This window comes from Rhinolophus sinicus, linkage group LG13 (genome assembly GCF_036562045.2).
Source record: "Rhinolophus sinicus isolate RSC01 linkage group LG13, ASM3656204v1, whole genome shotgun sequence".
NCBI lineage: Eukaryota > Metazoa > Chordata > Mammalia > Chiroptera > Rhinolophidae > Rhinolophus > Rhinolophus sinicus.
Window position 1 is genome coordinate 39536417 of NC_133762.1, and position 22380 is coordinate 39558796.

General features: G+C 51.4%; 2 protein-coding genes across 3 annotated transcripts; both read left to right on the forward strand.

The window, feature by feature from the left end:
• Positions 1 to 214: 214 nt before the first annotated feature.
• On the forward strand, positions 215 to 18294 carry SOX12 (SRY-box transcription factor 12). 2 transcript variants are annotated; one of them, XM_074317298.1, is made up of 2 exons: positions 215 to 1722; positions 18201 to 18294. In XM_074317298.1, the coding sequence occupies exon 1, from the start codon at positions 717 to 719 to the stop codon at positions 1662 to 1664; it is 948 nt and encodes a 315-aa protein (XP_074173399.1). In that variant the 5' UTR covers positions 215 to 716; the 3' UTR covers positions 1665 to 1722; positions 18201 to 18294. The 2 variants fall into 2 exon arrangements, with proteins under 2 accessions (XP_074173399.1, XP_074173400.1); XM_074317299.1 differs by lacking the exon at positions 18201 to 18294 and adding an exon at positions 15489 to 15508.
• NRSN2 (neurensin 2) lies at positions 14886 to 21735 on the forward strand. Its single transcript, XM_074317300.1, has 4 exons — positions 14886 to 14929; positions 15489 to 15525; positions 18201 to 18395; positions 20095 to 21735. The coding sequence occupies exons 1-4, from the start codon at positions 14910 to 14912 to the stop codon at positions 20518 to 20520; spliced, it is 678 nt and encodes a 225-aa protein (XP_074173401.1). The 5' UTR covers positions 14886 to 14909; the 3' UTR covers positions 20521 to 21735.
• Positions 21736 to 22380: the final 645 nt, after the last annotated feature.

The window sequence follows — 22380 nt, forward strand, 5'->3', positions numbered from 1 at the left end:
GCCAGATGGGAAGTACGCTCGGCGTTCCCCCACCCTCCCTTCAGTCCCTAGCCTAAGAAAAGAAACCGACCTCATCCGACACCCCCAATCCCAGCCGCGAGACCGCCCAGCCCCGCAGCCCGAGCCCCGCCCGTCCCCGGCAGCCAGCGATTGGGAGATGCAAATACCAGGTTCTCTGCCCAGCAACGGGTGACGCGTCTCCCGAACGCGAGGCGTGGCCCGGCCGCAGCCCAAGCAGGCACCTCGGTGTTTACACGGGGCGGCCCCGCGCGCGCCGCAGCGCCCCGCAGACGGCGAGGGGGAGGAGTGGCGCGCGCGCCGGCGGGACCGCGCGGGGAAAAAAGACACTGGAAGGCGGCGGGGCGGGGAGCGGCGCGCGCGGGCCGCGGCAGAGCAGGAGGCTGCAAGGAGAGCCCGCGGGAGCATTGGGGGTGCGATTCCTCAGCCCCTGCAAAACAATGTGTGGCGTGCAGTGGGGCGCAACTTGCCGGAGGCGGCGGGGGCGCGCGGAGCCTGCCTGAGACCGCGCCACTGACCTTCTCCCCCCGCCGTCCGTTGGGCGAGAGCGCCCAGCTCCTCGCTCCCCAGCTCGCGGGGGCCGGGCCGAGCTGCGGGGCGGGGCCGCCCCTCCGTCGCTGCTGCCTCCTCCCCCACCCCCAGCCGCGGAGGATGCGGACGGCCCCCGGCGGCGTCTAGCGGCCCCGGGCCCAGGCGCGATGGTGCAGCAGCGGGGCGCGCGGGCCAAGCGGGACGGCGGGCCGCCGCCCCCGGGGCCCGGGACGGCCGAGGAGGGGGCGCGTGAGCCCGGCTGGTGCAAGACCCCGAGCGGCCACATCAAGAGGCCAATGAACGCGTTCATGGTGTGGTCTCAGCACGAACGGCGGAAGATCATGGACCAGTGGCCCGACATGCACAACGCCGAGATCTCCAAGCGCCTGGGCCGCCGCTGGCAGCTGCTGCAGGACTCGGAGAAGATCCCGTTCGTGCGGGAGGCGGAGCGGCTGCGCCTCAAGCACATGGCGGATTACCCGGACTACAAGTACCGGCCGCGCAAAAAGAGCAAGGGGGCGCCCGCCAAGGCGCGGCCCCGCCCCCCCGGCGGTGGCGGCAGTGGTGGCAGCCGGCTCAAGCCGGGGCCGCAGCTGCCTGGCCGCGGCGGCCGCCGAGCGGCGGGTGGGCCTTTGGGGGGCGGCGCGGCGGCGCCCGAAGACGACGACGAGGACGACGACGAGGAGCTGCTGGAAGTGCGCCTGGTCGAGACCCCCGGGCGGGAGCTGTGGAGGATGGTCCCGGCGGGGCGGGCGGCCCGGGGACCAGCGGAGCGCACCCAGGGGCCGTCGGGCGAGGGGGCAGCTGTCACCACCGCCTCCCCGACTCCGTCGGAGGACGAAGAGCCAGAGGAAGAGGAGGAGGAGGTGGCGGCGGCGGAGGAAGGCGAAGAGGAGACGGTGGCGTCGGGGGAGGAGCCGCTGGGCTTTCTGTCCAGACTGCCCCCCGGCCCCGCCGGCCTGGACTGCAGCGCCCTGGACCGCGACCCGGACCTGCCGCCTCCCTCGGGCACGTCGCACTTCGAGTTCCCGGACTACTGCACCCCCGAGGTTACCGAGATGATCGCGGGGGACTGGCGCCCGTCTAGCATCGCCGACCTGGTTTTCACCTACTGAGCCCACCGTCAGCGGGGCGCGCACGCCCCCAAACCAGCTGTTTACATACAGGAATCAGGTATTGGGGCCCCTCGGAGGCCGAGGCTGGCACCCCATCTTCCGCGCAGCCTCCCCCCTCCCAGACGTGCCCATCCCCCTTGAATCCAGTCATGCCCCTCCCCCGCAGACACACCCCAAAGGCAGCCCAACCCCCACCCTTCCCTGACATCCAAGCCCCTCCCCGTCTTGCCCTCTCCTGCACAGCCACCAGCAGCCAGCCCCCTCCGATACACCTCCCGTCCTCCTACAGACCTGTGCGTCCCTCCCCCCACTATGCACAAGCCCCTCCTCTTGGCCGGAGGACACGCCCCTGCCTTTGCTCCCGAATCCCTCTGCCTTCGCCTAGCTCGCCTCCTTTCTCGTCTAGGGGGGCGCTGCAGCAGGCGGCCCCACGCACTCCTTCCATGCCCCTCCCCTCCCAGGGCGGGGGAGGGGCGCGCTCCTTTCACCCCGGGAGCGCTGGAACCCGCCTCCTTCTCGCGCATGCTTAATTCTTCTTGGGAGGAGAGGGCTGGTCCCTGTCGAACCGCTCGCCTCCGTGGCCCGCTCCTGGGAGAAGCGGAGCGGGTATAGAGCGATCCTGAGAAATCTTTTGATCCGGGAGCCGCGGCTTCCTTTCAACCCGACGGGGCGTCGCTGCCTTAATGGGAGGAGCACTAGGAAGGGGGAGAAAGGGATTAGCTGGCCCGGAAGGGTTGGTTTGGAGCTTGGAACTCTTCCCAAGTCGCATAGCCCCCTTTTGCTTACGGGGTCGCTCAGATCCACGTGGACCCCCCCACACACCGACTGCTTGAATGCCCCTACAGCCTATCTTGGTCCTCAGAAACCTACCTTTCATTCCCCCATCTGGGAATTGGGAATAGGGGTCTTTCTCTGGAAATCCACCACGAGAGGAAGGGGCTGCCCGAGAAAACTCAGAGAGACGACAGATACCAGTCTGTTTGGAGACAAGGTCCCTGCTTGCCCCCCACCCCGGGGGAAGTGCGTTGTCACCTCAGGGCACTCTCCCAACCTGAGCTCCTCCCAAAGCCCACAGCCCCTTCCTATCACCCAAGTCCCTCTGTGCCCACAGTGACAGTATTCAATGGGAGAAACTGAGGCACGTTGCTACTAGCTGGTTGAGACTGAGGCGTGATAGCAGATGGAGTGGCGAGAAGAGCCCCACCTTTAAAGCAGCTGGCTTGAGAGAAACCCATCGACTGGACCAGTGAGACTGAAGGACGGTCAGAGCAGTGAAGGTGTGCCCTGTGCGCCTCAGTTTTTCCATGCGAAAAATAGGGATAGCGCTGCTGTAGGAGGAAGTTGTGTCCAGTTCGGGGTGCCTTCTGGACCCTGCCCCTGATGTTACCCCTCTTACTCCAACTCCCCGCTCAAGTCCCGCCCCTCCGGCCTCCCCCACTCTTGCCCTCACTACCTGTATCTCACCGGCGTGTGTTCACCCTCCCAGGTGTGCACACACTCTCATTCACACACACAAATCTCAGGAACAAACGGTCCCAGAGTCCTCCGGGACCCCTGCCCAGGGTCTCTGCAGGTCTCTGCCCCACGCGTTCCCGTCGCTGACAAAGCCACCAGCTGCCTCCTTTAAGCTTGGTGCTCCGGCTCTGGGCCTTTCTCGCGCGTTCTCTTCTTCTCTTCTCTTCTCTTCTCTTCTCTTCTCTTCTCTTCTCTTCTCTTCTCTTCTCTTCTCTTCTCTTCTCTTCTCTCTCTCTCTCTTTTTTAAGAAAAAAACAACCACAAAAAAAAAAAAAAAAAAGACAATGAAAAAAACCCAGAAAATGTCATGTGAGTGAAGAGATGTCACTGTCTGTGGTCTTGGAGAACTAGTCTCATAGCTGAGGGGAGGGATCCCTCCCATCTGGGGCACTGGCACCCGCCGCAGGATTTCTGCCAGTCTGATGCGAGGACTGAATAAAGTGTATTTGCCCCGACCTTGCCCTGTGGTTCTACATGTCTGTGCCTTTCCTCAACCCTCCCTATTTTGACAAATTCAAGTCCATTGATTTAGCACCATGCAGGAAGAGCTGGAGATCCTAGGCCAAGGCACCTGACCCCTCCAGGCCTCTGTCTCCCTCTATCTCAGGACTCCCTGGTCTACATTACGGATGGTAAACTCATTCCTGCAGTGGCCAGACAGGTAACAAATGAATGAAAGCATCTGGGTGGACACTGGCTTCATGACCCACTTTCAAGGGGGCCACCTGCTTACCTCCTGCCAGTTGTGAATCAGGGAATGCAGTCCACAGTGGCCAGGTGGCTAGATTTTTCAAGAGAAGGTGGAAATTTGGATGTTTCTATGAACATCTCAATTTCAAAATGAAATCTGACTGAAATATTTTTAAATCCTTATGGACCAAACGTAACATGCAGGCCAAGGTGCACGTTAACTCCTGGTCCAAGGTGGCCAATTTGACTGGTCTTAATGGGGATTAAGAAGCAGGGTTGGGCCACATTGGGCTCAAAGCCCAGCCATACCACTGAGAACCCGTGTGACCTTGAGCAAGTTCACTTAACCCTGACTCTGTATGTGTAACTTGGGGATGATAGTACCCCTGCTGCATAGGGTGAAATGAAGTTTGAGGTGAGACCCATTTAACGTGGTGCTCCATAAGTTGTTTTACTCCCTTCTCCAGAGGAGGAAACAGGGTCAGAGTGATGAGCAGCTTGCAGGAGGGCCTGCAAGCAGCCAGAGTCAGGTATGGGGCTCCAAATCTTGGTTTTTGTCTCCTGGTGAAGTATTACTTGAGGGTGCTGCGTCTCCCTTCCTGTTTGAATCTACAGATGGTGTGTTAGGCTGTCAGCTCAGAGCCTGGAGTGGTCCCAGTGCCTGGCACGCAATTGGCCCGAAGTATAGATTTATTGAATGAGTAAAGGAAAGCAACAAGCCACGGTTCCTCTCCTTGAGATTTTTACCAGTGTCTTTGGAAACAGACCAAAGCTGATTTTCAAAACTCTTTTGCCCCCTGACACCCCTCCCCCTAATTCTTCCTCTAACCAGATCCGGTGAATTCCTAAGGTTGGACAAAGCATAGTTCTCCAATAAGAACCAAGGCTCAGTGTGCAGACCTCATTCAGAGAGGGTATTTGGGGACTGGGATACCCATAGATGCTTTAAAGGGGAACTATAGCAGGTTTGGGAGGATTGGGCACTTACAGAAAGGTGACCTGGGGATGGGGGGCAGTGCAGGAATTACAGTGACTGCTTTCTCTCAGCCTGTGCAATTGGAAGCAAGATGGCAAAAAGTGAAAAATATCCTATAAGAAAGAATTGAGGTGTGGAAGACAGATAAGTGTTTGTCACTCAGAACCCCCTTCGAGGAAGGACTTCCCGGCTGTGGAAAATGTGGTCAGCTCTTTGAGGGTCTGCTCCAGCTGCAGAGAGCCACTGCACTCAGGGCAGCCTGCATCTGGTGTCTGTGAGATCAGGTATAACTAACCGCCTGGCCATTTCAGTTCAGTGTGAGACACACTGGCAGGCAGTACTTGAACCTTCCCCCGCCCCATACTCACACCAGGGCCACTCCAGGTTTGTGGAGGTTTTGCCAGGCCTGCAGGGCAGTTTGACTTCCTGTACCCAATCCCGCTTCCTCCCTCTTCTTTTCACAGGTGTTTATCCCTAATAAATATCTTACACTCCAAACTCAGTCTCAGTGTCTGCTTCTGGAGAACCCAGTCTGCAATGGAGAGTACAGAGGTTGGGCAGAGGGCACTGGGTCACTGGCACAGCAACCACAGCAGGCACCTCTGATGTCCCCACCCTCAGGAGTGGGTGTCAGGAGACTTCCTGTCTTTGCCACCAACACCACCAGCCCCAACCTCGGGTCAGCATCACAAAGAGTCTCCAGCCTCAGCCCACAATTCACTCCAGAACCCTCTGCTGATGTCGTTCTCATTCGCAGGCCCTTCCCTGCTCAAAGCTGGAGAGGGAGATTATCAGTCTGCCCTTCAGAAAGCCCTGGGAGGGTGCAGGGCAGGGGGAGGATAAAATGGCCCAAGACAGTGCTAGAGCACTGTGGGACCTTGGGCCCCACTCTTCCCCTTTGCAGGCCTTAGTTTCCCCATATGTAAGGTGGGGGAGGGGAAATGGGAATAGAAAAGAGACCCTTTATTGTTACTTTGGTTCCTTCCATTTCAGGAGGAAATGGATTCTGATCTGTGAAAGGTGGGGGAGACCTGTGTCTGTGGACTCTGGGGACACCTAGTGGCTGAAAGGAGTAGAAAGCTGGGGTTGGGGGTGAGGGTTTGTCCCACTACTATCTCACTCCATTCATGAAGTCATTGACTCATCTGTCAGGTGCCTTGCTTGGGCTATTTGAGCCATTTTGGTTCCAAGACTTTAAAGACACTTACTGTATACACTGATGTGTTGGGTATTGCTGCATAACAAATTGCCAGAAACTTGAAACAGGTATTTATTACTTCATAGTCTCTGTGGGTCAGGAGTCCCGGTGTGCCTTAGCTGGGTTCTCTGCTCAGGGTTTCACAAGGCTGCAGTCAAGCTGTTGGCCAGGTTGTGTTCCTTTCTGGAGCTCAGCGTCCTCTTCCAAATTCACAGGGTGGTGAGCAGAATTCAGTTCCTCGTGGTTAAAAGCCTGAGGTCTCTGTTTTCTTCCTGGTTGTCAGCCGGTGCCATTCTTGATTCCTAAGAGCCACTCACAGTTTCTTTCTTCACAGACCCTCAGTGTGGCAGCTTATTTTGTCAAGGCCAGTGCGTGATCTTTCCCAGCCTCATGTCCCTTGACTTGGAAGTCTCTTTTTAAATTTTTTCTTTTTAAATATGTTGTGTGGATTTTATTTATTTATTTATTTATTTATTTATTTATTTATTTATTTATTTTAGGGACGACGCAGCTCACAGTGGCCCATGCGGGGATCGAACCATCAACCTTGGTATTATTACCACCACGCTCTAACAAACTGAGCTAACCGGCCGCCCCGGAAAGGCTCTTTTTTAAAGAACTTGCTTGATTCGATCAGGCCCACCCAGGAAAACTTCTCTTGATTAAAAATCACCTAATTTGGGACCTACGTCACATCTGCAAAATCCCTTGGCCTTTGCCATATAATGTAACCTAATCACCAGGGTGATACCCATCACACTCGCTGGTCTTGCCCACACTGGGGAAGGGGCTTATGTTAGGCGTGCACACCAAAGAGTGGGAGTCTTGGGAGCCGTCTTAGAATTCTGCTTATCTTAGCTGTGGATTCTTAGGTCTGTGTCTCCATCACATTACCAGACTTCTGTGTCTAGCTGTTTTCTTGTCATCTCCATTGGGATATCTACCATGTTACCTGAAAATAAGACCTAGCCAGACCATCTGCTCTAATGCGACATTTGGAACAAAACTTAAGACCCAGTCTTATTTTACTATAATATAAGACCAGGTCTTTAATATAATAACAATATAATGTAATATAATAATACCAGGTCTTATATTAATTTTTGCTCCAAAAGACGCATTAGAGCTGATTGTCAGGCTAGGTCTTATTTTCAGGGAAAGAGGGTAATTGGCACCTTGAACTTGACATGTCTAAAAAGGAATTCTTGTTTCCACAGTGCTCCCAAGCTTCCTCCCCAACCCCACACCTTCACATCTCATATTTGTAAAAGGCCAGAACCCTCTCCATTGACTTCTGTCTTCCTCATAGATTCATATCCTTTGGCTCTACCTTCCCGTCACTTCTCACCTCTTCCATTACTACCCCCTGGTCCTGGCAACATCTTTTGCCTGGGAGCTCGTACCAACCTCCTCACTGGACTCGTTGCTTTCTCCTTTGCCCTGCTTACAGTCTTATTGTCCGTACAGCAGCCAGAGGGATCTGGTTAAACTATAAATCAGACCATGTCTTGCCTCTGCTCAAAACTCTCCACTGGTCCCCATCTCATTCAGAATAAATGCCAACGTCTTCAGCGTATCCTCCAAAGCCCTGTGTGATCTGCTCTGTCTGGGGCCCACCTTGGGACTCCTCTCTACTACTTTTTCCTTCTCGCACCACACTCCAGCTATACTGGCTTCTTGCTGTTCCTCAAAACTGCCAAGCACACACCCACCTCAAGCCCTTTGCACATGCTGTTCACACTGCTTGAATTGCTCTTCTCTCAGGTACTCACATGACTTACTCCCTCACTTCCTTCAAGTCTCAGCTACAATGTCACTACCTTAAAAAGGTCTTCCCAAACATTCACAGAAAGTATCACCATTCCTCTTATGCTAGCCCCTTACTTTGCTTTATTTTTCTTAATAGCATTTATCACTATCTGGTATTTATCACAGGTAGTTTTTATTTTGCATCTATCTTCCCAGTTAGTATGGCGGCTTCATAAGGAAGGAATGACGTCTACATTGGACTCCATGCCTTGGTTCAGTTAGTTGCTCATTCACTCACCCATTCAACAAACGTTTATTAAGGGTCTGCTTTTGTTAGACTCTGGGCATACAAAGGTGCAAAAGACAGGTGTGGTCCATCCTAGAAAGACATACAAACATGAGGATAGAAATGCACTGATGGAGATGGACAGTGGGGCTAGGGGAACACAAGAGGCACTTAATCCAGACATACAGCAGGGTGTGGTCAGATCACTTCCTGGAGGAGGTAATGTTTAAGCTGTGAGACCTCAGTAAGATGTGGTTTTAGAACATGGCTATAAATTCTTTGACATTCCTTCCATAAACGTCCTTCCCCTTGAATCTGGGCTGGCCTTCGTGATTCACTCGTAACCAACCGGATACAGCAGAATGCTGCTGTAGAGTTCCAAGGCTAGGTACACTGAACCATCATGTAAGAAGCCCAACAACCCTAAAACCATCATGTGGTGAAGAAGCCCAAGATACGTGGCGAGGCCACAGGTAGGTGTTCCAGGAATGTAGACACCTGACCAGGGGCCAAACACATGGGCGAAGAAGCCTCCAAGTGATTCCAGCCCCCAGTCATTCAAGGCATTCCCAGGTGTTGCAGTGTCTTTCCATCTGAGGCTCAGCCATCATGGAGCAGAAACAAGCCATCCCTTCTTGCCTTGTCTGAATTCCTGACCCACAGTGTCTATGAGCATAATGAAATGGCGGTTATTCACACTACTGAGTTTGGGGGCTGCAATTGTAACTAGAACAGTAGGATGAGGTAGATTCAGGGGAAGGAAACACTTTCCAGACGCTAGTTACAGCAACTGGGAAGACTTGGCAAGAGAGGCTGACATGGAAAGAAGTTGGTTATGGCTGGAGATGGTGGTGGGGAGAGAGGAGATAGATTGGCAAGAGCATGAGGGGCTTGAAGGCATTTGGTCTTTCTCCGGAGTCTCCACACTGTGGCCTGAAGAGTCTTGATAACACAAATCTGACCACCGCTGAAAACCTTTTGGTAGCTCATTACCTTCAGGATAAAGTCTAAAGTTCTTGGCCTGGCATTCAAGGCCTTTTGCAATTGACTTCTTTACTGTTTTATAGATTCTTCTTCAGCTACCAGCTCTACCCTACAACTCTGCCTCAGCCATGCCAGACCACTCTCCATGGCAATGCCCTCCCATGTCATTTGTTTTTGCTCTTGTTGAAAAATTGGAGGGACTTGGGGCTAATCACCTCACCTTTTGAGGCCTCAGTTTCCCCATCTGTACAGTTAGGTGGTTGGACTAGAAGTCTTTAAGAGTGTACCCAGCCTGGTATTGTAGGAGCCTGTGAAAAGGTGGGAGAAAAGTGCTTATGGCTCAAACCTGCCTGTCTAGCTTTTTCTAGGTTGCCTGGCAATAGATGTCAACCCTCTCCCAATCCTCAGAGGTTTCTTAGCAACCCAGTTTCTCTGCCTGAGTTGTTTTCAGGATTTCCTGATAGCTAAATGAATGTCAAGTTCTGCTTTTTCTCTTCCCAAAAAGTCTTAGACCAAGAATGTCTTTGGAGACCTGGATATCAACCCAGAATGGAAGGAATCCTGGGTTTGAGGTCAGTGGAAGATTTGCTGTGTGACTTAAAGAAGTTTCCTGGCCTCTCTGGCTTTTATTGCAGATTATGAATACCTGTCAGGCACTCAATAGAGCTTTACTTCTTTTCGGGTGTGTTTGATTCAACAGCTAAATTTGTTGATTCTTTCAACAAATCTTTACTGAGAGTGCCCACTCTGTGCCAGGTACTGCCTCGAGGATTGGGGATTCTTCCGTGAGCAAAACAGACATAGTCCCTTCCTTCATGGAGCTTATACTCTAGTGGATGGAAACATGCATACAACAAATAAACAAACACATATATAATAATGTCGTGGTGAAGGGGATAAAGTGTGAGGAGGGGCCACGACTTCAGATGAGGTGGTTTTATCAGTCAGGATAGGCTAGAGGAGCAGAAGTGGAAGGGCAGAAAAACTGCAGCTTCTCTCTTTCCCCTGCCAACCTCCTGTCTTGCCTTTTCCCCTCGGCAGAGCTCAGCTGGAGGCCAGTTGACCAGGCTGGCTGGGAAATGCAGCCTCCAGGTGTCTGCTCTGCAGAGCAGGGAACAAGCAAGGAATGGACTGGAAGGCAAAAAGGCCCAGAGCTGCCTCATGATCCTTGGGAGGCCCACAGCTTTTTTGGTCCACTTCCTGCCTATAAACTGTTGGGGACCCTAGGATCTTTTTTTTTTTTTTTTTTTAAACATTTTAATACTTAAAAAAAAATGTGGTAAATACACATAACATAAACTATACACTCAACCATTTTTAGGTGTACAGCTCAATAGCATTGAGTATTCTTATTGTTGTATAACCACCACCACCATCCATCTCCAGAACTCTTTTCATCTTGCAAAACTGAAACTCTGTACCCATTGAATAATAACGCCTCATTCCCCACTCTCCCTACCCCCTGGCAAACACCATTCTACTTTGTTTCTATGATTTTGACTACTCTAGGTACCTCATATAAGTGGAATTTACAACATTTGTCTTTTTGTCTTATTTCACTTAACATAATGTCTTCAAGTTTCATTCATGTTACAGCATGTGTCAGAATTTTCTTCCTTTTTAAGGCTAAGTAATATTCCATTGAATGTCTGTACCACATTTTGCTAATCCATTCATCCATCGATGGATACTCGGGCTGCTTCCACATCAGCTATTGTGAGTAATGCTGCAATAAACATAGTGTACAAATACCTCTTCCAGATACCCTGCTTTCAGTTCTTTTAAGTATATACCCAGAAGTGGAATTGCTGGATCATATGGTAATTCTATTTTTAATTTTTCAAGGAATTGCCAGCAGCTGCACCATTTTATTTTCTTACCAACATTGCACAAGGGTTCCAATTGCTCCACATCCTCACCAACACTTGTTGTTCTCTGGTTTTGCTTTTTCTTTTTTTTTTTTAATAGTAGCTATGACAGCGGATATAGGTACCTAGGATCATTTCAAAATTCAAACAATCATGGGCTTTTTATCCCAGACTTGTGATTTCTTTGGCAGAACAGCTGTCTTAAAAACGTAGGCTTCTTATCCATTTGACTCCAGCCAGGTCCATGTACTGAAACCACACCCGCAATATATTTCAATACATAGTGCTTAGTTTGCTTTATTTCTTCGCTTTCCTACCCCCAAAGAGCTCTCTGAATTTAAAGGCAGCTATCAGGAATAATAAAGGGTGAAGCCACACCCCTAATATGATCTTAGCCCTGAATCATTCTATCCGAGAGTATTTTTCATCCAAAGCCTTTTAAAATTCAATCTCTTACTTTAATAGACTTTTGCCTGAGATACTTTAATCAAAGGAGAAGTTTTTAAAACGGGTGTGAAGGCCATACCCTTAATGTAATCTTTGCCCTGGAACATTTTAATGAATTAATTGATTTTACTGTGCTCAGCACATTTAAAAAGCTCATTTCTTTCTATTTGGGGTCTAGAGGCATTGGACTTACCCACTTCTGCAAGGATCTAAATTTCTGAATTCTATTTCCTTTTATTTCTGTTTGCAAACCAGCCAGTTCTTTTCTGAGTCCATCTGTCTCTTGAATATTTGGACAAATGCAGTCAAAGACATCCATATAGTCTGCTTCTCAAGTTATTACAATGAAAGTTTTACCAAATGTTTTCCTTTTGTATGACAAGGACTGTCAACTTTCCTGCCTGCTGTCCCAACCACTAAGGTACTGCCACGTATTTTGGTTTTGATTACATAGGTAACCGAAAAAAACCTACTACTGGTACCAATTTCTTTATCAGTCAAGGTAGGCTAGATTGTGACATAGTAACAAAATAACTCTGAAATATCAGCAAATTGACAGGTTTATTTCTTACTGAAACATATTCTGATATTGTGACTCTCCAGAGCAGCTGTCTAGCTGTCCTCCCCTCAGCAAGTCAGCAATCTAGTCTACTTCCATCTTCTGACACTACCATGTGAATATGTCGTCTCCACAATTGTCATGGCAGGAGAAAAGATACCTGTAGGGTCATGTACCAGCTCCTAAATGCTCTGGCAGTTCTAAAACATGGCCCCCAAATTATTTGATATTTCTCCTACTGAAAGTAGGGGATTAAGTCTCTTCCTCTTGAATCTGACCTCTGTGACCAACAGAATAGAGTAGAAGTGACACTGTACCAGTTTCTAGACTCTGGCCTTGAGAAACTTGCAGCTCTCACCTCCTCTTTCCTGGGGTACTTATTCTTGAAATCCAGCCAGCCACTAGGCTGTGAGGAAGCTTGAGAAACTATGGAGTGCCACGTGAAGAAGTAAGACCCCTGGCCCTCAGCCCCAGCTGAGCTCCCACCTAACAGCCATTACCAACTTGCCTGCCATATGAGCAAGACATCTTGGCAGACGACCTTTCCAATCTACAGTCAACCCACCTGAGCTGATGCTAAGTGGGGCAGACGTGAGCCGGCCCAAATTGCAGATTTGTGAGCAAAATAATGATTGTTGGTGTTTTAAGTAATTACATTTTGGGTTTGTTTGTTATGCAGCAATAGCAACCAGAACAAATACTTTGGCCCAGAAGTGACATGCGTCATTCTACTCGTAGCTCATTGGTCAGAACTGTATTAAAATTACACTGATGGTAACCACTTTGAGCACCTCTTGTAATTGCAGAAGTCACACGTGACTTGTGTTCATCTTTTGTTATCAGTGTATATTATTATAATACAATTTTAATACAGTTTTTTCCTTTCTTAAAATGTGTATACATTTTTTTGGCTTTCTCTCTCTCTCTGCGTATACACACACATATGTATATACACACATGAATATATATATGTATGTATACATATGGAATCATACAATACTTGGCCTTTTGTGTCTCCTTCACCACACTTTTTAAGCCTCCTGTTGAACTAAAGTCTTCCTCTTTCTTTATAGATAATGTCTCTTGTTTTTCTCAAGCGCATTCAATTAATCAGGTGTTTGTCACTGTTTCCTACTCTCCTCACCTATAAATTAATGTAACAAAAATAGTAGTAACAACAACAATACTTTATTGAGTTCTGACTCCATTCCAGGTGCTTTGCTCAATGTCTTATAATCCCTCTGAGAGACAACTACTAATATCTCTATTTTACAGTTAGGGAAACTGAGGCTCAGAACACTTAAATCATGTAATCAATGAGTGGCAGAACCAAGACTCAAACCTGGGTCTGTTTGACTCCAGAGCTCACCTCACAACCACCACACTTTATCTCTTCTTAGTGGCCACCCTCCCCTCCCACTCCAGGATGGGGCTGGTTTGTTATGCAGCAGAGGACACTGGTTTCTTTCAGTGCTGGCTCAAGGCCAGCCCACCCTCTCATGCATTTGACCTCATCCCTTCCCATGGCCTCCAGAACCTTATCCATCCCCTTTCCAACATCATCGGAGCTGAAGCTGATTCTAGCGGCAGTGGGCTGGAATCATCTGGTTGCTTCTTTACTCGATCATCTGATGACTGACCTGGAATGACTCAAAGGCCAAGTTCATCTGGGCCTGTGGTGCCTTCACGTGGGCTCTCCATGATATTGGTTTCCCCACAGCATGGCAGCCTCAAGGGAGACAGACTTCTTGCGTGGCACCTCAGATCTCCAAGCACCAGAGCTCCCAGGGAAGTGCATGTCCCTTTAAGTCCTAGCCTTGGAAGTCAGGGCATCACCACCATTCTCTATGGGTTGGAGCAGTGAGCTGCCAAGAAACACAGAGAGTGTACAGAGAGCCCACCTGATTTATAGCATTTGTAGCCATGTTTAAAACTGCCACAGGTTGTCTCCAATCTTTTGTTATCCTGGTAGTTCGTTTTAGCCCCTAACATCTCTTTAACCCCTCCATTTCTTGGTCAGCCCACTAGGCAAGACATTGTCATCTCTGATCTGGAGCCTGCTCACTGGCCTCTCTGGGGCCACTGGAGTTTTCTATCCTGTTCTCCTGAGTGATTAGCAGCCAAAGGGATCTTTTCAGAGTGCAAATCAGATCACACGCCTCCCCTCTGTACAGCCCTTCCATGGCTCCCCGCTTCTCTTGGGTGGAAGTCCAAACTCCTTACTTTGGCTTCTGAGGCCCTGAAGCGGCTCACATATGCTTTCCTCTCCAGCTGGTCTCCTGTCACCACTAGAGGCCTATAGTTTTGAGCTCCAGGACTTCCTCCCATTCCCCCACTCCCATCCCTCTCTCTCTCACACACACACAGTTAAATGAGTAAGTAGTAAATATAAAGCACTTAGACAAGCCTTTGCACATAATGAGTACCATCTGTTTGCTATTATTATTAGTCTGTGTTCATGAAACATTTATTGAGCTGCCTACTCAATGTCAAGCTCTATGTGCGGCTCAGGGATACAATAGTGAATGAAAAAATGTGGCCCCATCTCACAGTACATTCATCCCTGTGTCCCAGACCCTAGCACAAGGAGAGACAGAATGGATGCATGTTTGTGAAGTGGTGCCTGATGAAGCTCAGAGAGGTGTGGAAACTTTCTCAAGACCACACAGCAAATGTGGGACAAAACCAAGTCTGTGAGCACATGACAAGGAAAGAAACAGATGCAGCTGCCTGGCAAGGCTGGCTTTCCAGGTAGATGGGTCACAGGCACACACTGCCCAAGGCAGAAGTAGTGGTAGGTTGGGAGCGAGAACAAGATAGGCTGTCTCATTGGCTTCTTCCAAGGGAGGAGGAAGCTTCTCTCTCAACACCTCCTGCCCAACCCCAACTCCCTTCTCTAGATGGGGGGGGGGGGGGCAGATCCTTAGCAAGGGAGTAAGAGGAGCTCAAAGAGGAAAAGAGAATGGAGAGAGGATGGGGGACTCGGTGAGAAGGTGAAGTCTTCCGGTGCGAGACAAGGGGCCATGATATAATAAGGAAGGGACTTCCTGCTAGGGACCCATTGAGAGAAAGGTCAGGCTCAACGACGGGTGGGGGCTCAGAGGAGAGGTGAGAGATGGGAGTCTGTGAAGAGGGTTGGGGCTTGGCGAGGAGATGAGCCTTTTTATACTGGGGTCGGGGCTACATGAGGGAAATGCAAACCCGATCGGGGAATGAGGATACAGTGAGGAAACGAAGGCTTCAGCGAGGGCGAGGTCTTCAATAAGAGAGGTGGGACATTGAGGGGGCTATGGGAGGACCCGGATGAGGATTTTGAAGGACTGCGTGAGGCGGGTGGGGTCCAGGGAGGTGGTGGGGTCTCCGCCAGGGGCCTGCAGTCTCAGAAACAGGAAGGAACTCTGGAAGGGAACAGGGGCTCCCGATCTTGCAGGGGTCCGCAATCTGCAGAGCCAGCCCTTGGGGCGGGGGGGCCCCCTCCCACCCGGTATCACCCCCGCCCCCGACTGCGGCGCAGGCGCGACCCAACCTGCTTTTGCTCTGCTCGCTCTCCAGCTCCTGCTCCGGCTCGGCAGAGACAGCAGGCAGAGAGGTGAGCTCAACCCTGCTCCACAGGCGGCCCGACACCCATCCCGTCCCTTCCGGGGTTCCGGAGAGTCCCCATCCTTGCCTGCATCCCCAGTCCCAGCCGTGTCCCGCCTCAGGCGAGACGGCGGTGCCCAAGCCCTGGTGTGCCTCGGGTTTGGGGAGTTGGGGTCCCAGGGAAGTAGCAAGGGGCAGAGATCGCACCAGCCCCATCGCCCCAAGACACCTCAGGGGTGATAGGCTGGGCGGAATCTTCAAAGGACAAGACTCCCACCCACCTCTACCAAAACCCCATTCCTCCCCCTCTGCCTCAGTTTCCCTCGAGGGGAAAGGATGTAGTTAATGGCGACGAGGGAACTGGTGGTCGGGGCAGAAATAGTGGTGTGGTCGGGGGTGGGGGAATTGGCCTGATTTTCCTGTCCTCGCCCTCCAGGAGGTCGCCCCTTCTCCCGGCCTGGGCAGCGCGGGACACTGGAGTGGGCGGGTCTGGGGGTCTGGGAAGGAGAACGGAGTGAGGCTGCTCAAAGGCGAGAGATGCTTTTCATCTTCAGGCCCGCGCGCCTGTCACCTGCCCGCGCGCCTCCTCCACCGCAGTCTTCCCGCTTGGACCCTGGAGCCCCCTCCTCTTCCCGCTCGCTTCCTACCGAGCTCCTCCCCCCTCTCGCCTAGGGACAACTCCCCAGAGGTTCCTATGGCAACCTTCATCCCGGGTACGCGCTCGGCTCCTTAGCATCACCTCCTCCCTCCTCCAGACAGCCATACCTTCTGACCGCCTCCCTGCAACACTAGCATGGGAGGGGGAGGGGCCAGGCCGAAGGGGAGGCAGCGTCAAGGTCACCTTCCTTCACCAGGGCCAGCAGGAGTGAGCGATTCTGTGTTTGGGGGAGGACGACAGAGAGTTGCATGGGAGGAGCTAACTCAGGCCAACCAACCCTGAACCCCCTCCCCCAGGGTCTTTAATGAATGGTCGCTGCACTAACTCAGCCCCACCGGCCCCACCCATTCTCCCACCCGGGCTCCCGAGCTCCTCAGCCTAGGGCGGTTCCTGTACTGGCCACTTCTCCTCACAGCCGCGCCCTGCCCTCCCTCTCCGGACTTCTTGCCCTCTTCTTTCTGCCTTCGCTTTTTTTCTCTGCCTTTTCTCATTCTCTGTCAATTTTTTTTTTCTTTTTTTCCCCCTGAGTTGTGGGTGAGGGCTGTGGAGAGCTACGATTTATGGACAGGCTTCAACTACAGCCCTCCTGTGGCTTGTGTGGGTCCGTGGGGGTACCAGGAATCACCCCCAACACACTGTGGCTATCTGTGTGTGTCTGCGTGTGTCTATGGGTGTGTGTCTGTGCTGTGTGCGTATCTATCTGTGTGTGTCTCTGTGTAGCAGATGTGTATCTGTCGGTATGACTGGTGTTTGTGTGTCTGTGTTGTGTGTTTCACAGGTGTGTGTGTAGGTGCATCTGTGTCTTCTGTTTGGGGTATGTGTGTGTGCTGGTGAGTTTCTCAGTTGAGGGCTATGTCTGATTGGAAATGAGAGGGGGCTGGAAGTTTGTCTTACCCTTCAGTGTAAGCGCATTGCTTTATTTTGTTTGCAGCTGCTCGGAGGGGTTGAGGGTCATCATGGGGTTGAGGAGGGCAGACACCAGTCCTTCCCCAGCACTGCTCCCGTCCCCTGACTGGTTCTAGTCCTACCTGTGTGTGGATACACACGTACCTTCCATTCGCAAGGCCTCAGTGCCTCCATTTGTGAAGAGAGGGGTTCTTAGACAGGTTTTTCTAGAAACCTAACCGCCTTTGAGCCTAAGAGTCCCTAATCCTGAGGGCCCCTGACTTTCACCTCCTGTGGAGTCAGGATTCCTTGGTACTTGGAAGTTGTTGCCTCCTAAGGAGCAGCTCTAAGGAGGAATATTTTAGGGTCTTGCAGCTTGGGGAGCTCTGCCTGATTGGACGAATGTCAGCCAGGGCAGTTACCCCCAAGAATACCCTGAAAGGGGGGAAATTTTTGAGAGAAGATGGGGATGAGGACCTCTCACTCCAGACCTGGGGCTCGAAAAATTCCGGATAAAAAATAATAATGAAAAAATTACAGTAATAATCATAACAGCTACCATTTCTTGGTACCAGACACCATAACTGTACAAAGCAGTTATAACCCTTAACCCTGTGTTACAGGTGATGCAACTGAGGCTTAGAAAGGCGAGAGCACTTGTCTAAGTCACACAGCCAGGAAGTGGTAGCACCAGGATTCCAGTCCAGACAGTGAGGTTCACAGTCCCTGACACCAGTTGGCCTCCCGAGTAAACACGCACATTTATTGACACCTACAATTGCCAGGTGCTGGGCTAAGCACTTCAGTGCGTTGACATTCACAATGTACTAGAGAAAGCCAGGTGGGGTTCCAGAAGGCTAGACTGTGCTGAGTGTGAGGTACCATGTTTTCCCGAAAATAAGACTGGGTCTTGTATTAATTTTTGCTCCAAAAGATGCATTAGGGCTTATGTTCATGGGATGTCCTCCTGAAAAATCATGCTAGGGCTTAATTTCTGGTTAGGTCTTATTTTCAGGGAAACATGGTATCTTAAATCAGAGGAGAAATGTATGGGGCACAAAGATTCAGGGGCCTGGGAGGGTCACCATGGACAGCTCTCACTGACCCCTCCCTCTGTTCATTGCACCTTGCCTACCCCACAGGGATCCACGATGCCGAGCTGTGACCGTTCCTGTGGCTGTAGCCGCGGCCCCAATGTGGAAGATGGCAAGTGGTATGGGGTCCGCTCCTATCTGCACCTCTTCTACGAGGACTGTGCAAGTACCACCCTCAGTGATGACCCTGAGGGGCCCCCAGTTCTGTGCCCCCGCCGGCCCTGGCCCTCACTATGCTGGAAGGTAAGGCCAGAAGAGGAGCAACTCAGGTGATTTCCTGTGGCTTCAGGTAGAAGATGGATCAGCGGATAGAAAGAAAAGGGAGGGTGTCGCAGTTAGGAGTCTTGCACATTCAAGCAACAGAAAATGCAACTCAGATGGGCTCCAACAATAAAGGGAAAATATTGCTCATGTTATAGAAGAGACCAGAGGTTGTGTGCCTTCAGGCAAAGTTCAGTCTAGCAGTTCAAACCATCACACTGAGGACTCAAGATTTCTCTTGGTCTTCAGGCTTCCCATGGTACCCAACCCTTCCAGCTTCTGTAAGCTCAGGTTTTCCCCACATGTTCCCCAAATGGCTGTTACTATGCTGACCGTCAGTCTTCCACTCCACACCATCCAAGGGAAATCAGAATTTCCTCTAGCATTTCATTCAGAAAAGAAACAATGCTTTTTCTTTCTAGAAGTCCTAGAAAGTATTGCTTTGGCTCTGATTGGGTCACTTGCCCAGCCCTGAACTAATTATTGTGGCCAAAAGGACGGTATATGCTGACTGGCAGGAAGCGGGGTTCATCCCGTTTTAATCTTATTGTGCTTCACAATGATATGTTGGGGTACTATTGCCAGGGCAGTGGAAGACGTGAGACAAACAGCTGATGCTCCTACCAGGGAGAGTGGTCAGTTGGGGCACATTGTGTGGGTAAAGGGATGGAGGTGGCAGTGAACGGAGTCCCTACAATGGGCATAGCTCGGATAAACACTGTAGGAAGACTGAGGCAGAGACTCCCTCCCCTCTGCTTTCAAAGGGCTTGACTCTGGTGGGAAGGAGAGGTGACAATCTGCAAAATGAATGTACAATATCAGGCCAGGTGTGTAGAGGATGCTGGGAAAAGAAATGTACTCTGTGCCTAGGGTGACTTCCAGAAAAAAGTCAGTATGTATTTAAACTTTTAAGCATCTTCCTATTGCCAGGCATAGTGCCAGGCTCTTGGGGACACAGAATTGAATTGAAGAACACATGGTCCCTGTCCTAGAGGAGCTTCTAGCTGTGGTTCATTTAGTCATTCTGCAAACATTCACTCAGCTACTACTCTGTACCAGCACCATGCTAGTCATGGAAGACACCTAGTCAGCCAAAACAGACAGTGTCTGCTCTCATGGCTCTCTCGGCTCTCCATCTAGTGGGGCAGGCAGACATCACTTACATAGTAACCAAAGTACATGTCCCAGTGTGCACCAACGTGAGTGCACAGAATGAACGGGCACAGCATTTGCGTGAGTGTAGAGCAGGGGATTTGACCAAGTTCAGGGACATCCTGGAAAGCTTCCCTGAGGAGGTGAGGTCTGAGATGAGATCTGAGGGACGTATAGGAGTTAACCCAACAGTTAACCCAACAGAGAGATAAAGATAGAGGGTAGATGGCACAGGGGGATAAGATGGGACCCATATAATGATGGAGGGGTGACTCAAAGTTGGCAGCAGAAACTCACTGCTAGGTGGGAGCTGGGAGGAAAATTAATCAAGAGGTCTCAAGATTACAAATAGAACATGACAGTGTGTGCCCTTTGTCAGTTAGAGCCTAGCAGGTGTGTGCTATGATTCACATCTCTTAAAGTTGAATGAAGAGGTTACCTTTGAGTCCAGTTTGGATCCAAGGTGACCCCTTGGCTTGGGGCCTCCGGCTAACCCTGACTGCCTCCCAATCTATCTGTCCCTCTCCAGATCAGCCTGTCCTCAGGGACCCTGCTTCTGCTGCTGGGTGTGGCAGCCCTGACCACTGGCTATGCGGTGCCCCCCAAGCTGGAGGGTATTGGAGAGGGCGAGTTCCTCGTTTTGGATCAGCGGGCAGCTGACTACAACCAGGCCCTAGGCACCTGCCGCCTGGCAGGCACAGCACTCTGTGTGGCAGCCGGGGTCTTGCTGACCATCTGCCTGTTCTGGGCCATGACTGGCTGGCTGAGTCAGGACATCAAGGCAGAACCCTTGGACACTGAAGCTGACAGTCATGTGGAGGTCTTCGGGGATGAGTCAGAGCAGCAGCTGTCCCCCATCTTCCACGATATCAGCGGCCAGTCTTGGTTCTCACCGCCTGCCAGCCCCTTTGGGCAATCTTCTGTGCAGACCATCCAGCCCAAGCGGGACTCTTGAGCTGTCCACATGGCCAGAGGAGGCACCAGCCCTGGAGTCTGGAGGCTTCTTCCTCCCCACCACACCCCACCCTCCCACTGTCTCCTTAACTTCGCCCTTTCAACAGGGACCCTTGTGTCACTTCGCCCTTTCAACAGTGACCCCCAGAAGGCTCAACTCCAGGTCAGAAAGTCGGGCTCACATCTGTGTGCTCATTCTCAGGGGGTAAGGCCTCAACTCACCCAAGATGCCAACCTTCCTCAAGTCCACCCAACACTTCCCACCCACCCCTCCATCCCCAGACTCTCCAGGGACAGAAAGCATTTCCCTCAACCTGTCCCCACTCTTTCCAGTGTGTGACCATGGCCAAGCCCCTTACCCTTTTAGATCACCAGTTTCTGCCTCTGTACTATAAAGGACTTGGACCAGATTCTCGAGTTCCATGAGTTTTTTGATTCTCCCTAGGATGTATTATGCTCTATAGGCAAAGATGAAGGCAGTGGGGTAGTGGGGTCATTCTCATCCACTGACCCCTCCCCCTGTCAGCTGTACCAGGATGCGTCAGGATGGGTCAAAGATACTGGAATTTCTGTCCAGGATGGTATGAAAACATTTACCCTCTAGAGTATGTTTTCTGCATGCATTTCGACATCAGAGCTGCTCTGTCCACCCCATCCTGGGCTATTACTAGCCCCAGGGTACAGATGAGGTGGCTGAGGGAGGCTGGCAGTCTACAGGAACTCTGACACATATCCTCAGACTCCTGGGCCAGCTCTTGTTCTACAGCTGGAGCAGGGTCCCCGCACCTTCCTGGCTTCCAGGGGACTTTCAGGTGTTGGGGACAGGCTGCGTCCAGAGAGATTTGCTGGAGTCCTAATGGTTCCAGGTGGCTCAGAAAATACTTTGGACACGCATTTAAATGGTCTCTAAGAGCCAGGGGGCAGGAGAACTGGGATGTCTTTGTTCCTCAAAGTCCCTCCACCTAGAAACCATTACCCACAGGTAACGCATCATTTCCGTTCTCTGCCACTAGGGGGAGTTCCAAGACAGCTGGAGAGAGACGCTTATGGCCCCGCCCCTAACCTCCCTATTCAATCTCACCGCCAGCCTTGAGGGGCCTCCTGGGGGGAGTCCTCGGTCCTCCCCAGGCCCTACTGCCCTTGTGCCCCAGGCCACCTCCCCACCCTGCACCCCTTCCATCCCACCTTCCCTTTCAATAAACAGCTGGGATGGATACCGACTTTGCTTCTTTTCTTCCTGACCCCTGGGGATGAGGAGGGAGGAAAGAGACTGCTACCGGAATGAGTACCTACGGTGTGCTGGGCACTTGAATCCATAAGTTTTCATATGCTTCTCAAAAGAAAGGAGGTTATTATCTTCATTTTACAGAAGAGATAACTAATGGTCAGAGAACTGAAGCTACTTGCCTAGGCTTCCTAGGGGAAGTTAAATGCTAGCCTGACGGGAAGGAAATTTCTCAGCCATCTTGACAATCTGCTGCCCTCATCCCTGAGAAGGAAAGGGGAGGGGGATGGGGGGGGGAGGTTGGGGAGGGAACTGGAGCCAAAGCTGGGATCTTTTCCAGGACAATAAGAACAGTTAAGTCCTATTGGTACTTACCAGGGCCCAGGCCCTGTTCTCAAGGCTTTACAGACCCCATGTTCTGTCCACACGGTAGAGAATGGCAGCTCCACCCTCCTGGCTGGTCTAGCCAAAACCTTGGAATTATCCTTGACTCCTCTCTTTCCTCACAGCCTGAATCCATCAGCAAGTCCTGTCAAAACCTTGGAAATACATCCTGTACCCAACCACTTCTTGCCAACCTCACAGCTAGCTACCAGGCCTGAGCCACTGTCACATCTCATCTGGATAATTGCACCA

Excerpts from the sequence above, each read along its gene's own strand:
- SOX12 (XM_074317298.1), top strand. The coding sequence starts at position 717 with ATGGTGCAGCAGCGGGGCGCGCGGGCCAAGCGGGACGGCGGGCCGCCG.
- NRSN2 (XM_074317300.1), top strand. The coding sequence starts at position 14,910 with ATGGGGGACTCGGTGAGAAG. Across the intron at positions 15,526-18,200 it reads CAGAGACAGCAGGCAGAGAG|GGATCCACGATGCCGAGCTG; the intron begins GTGAGCTCAACC and ends CCTACCCCACAG. Across the intron at positions 18,396-20,094 it reads GGCCCTCACTATGCTGGAAG|ATCAGCCTGTCCTCAGGGAC; the intron begins GTAAGGCCAGAA and ends GTCCCTCTCCAG.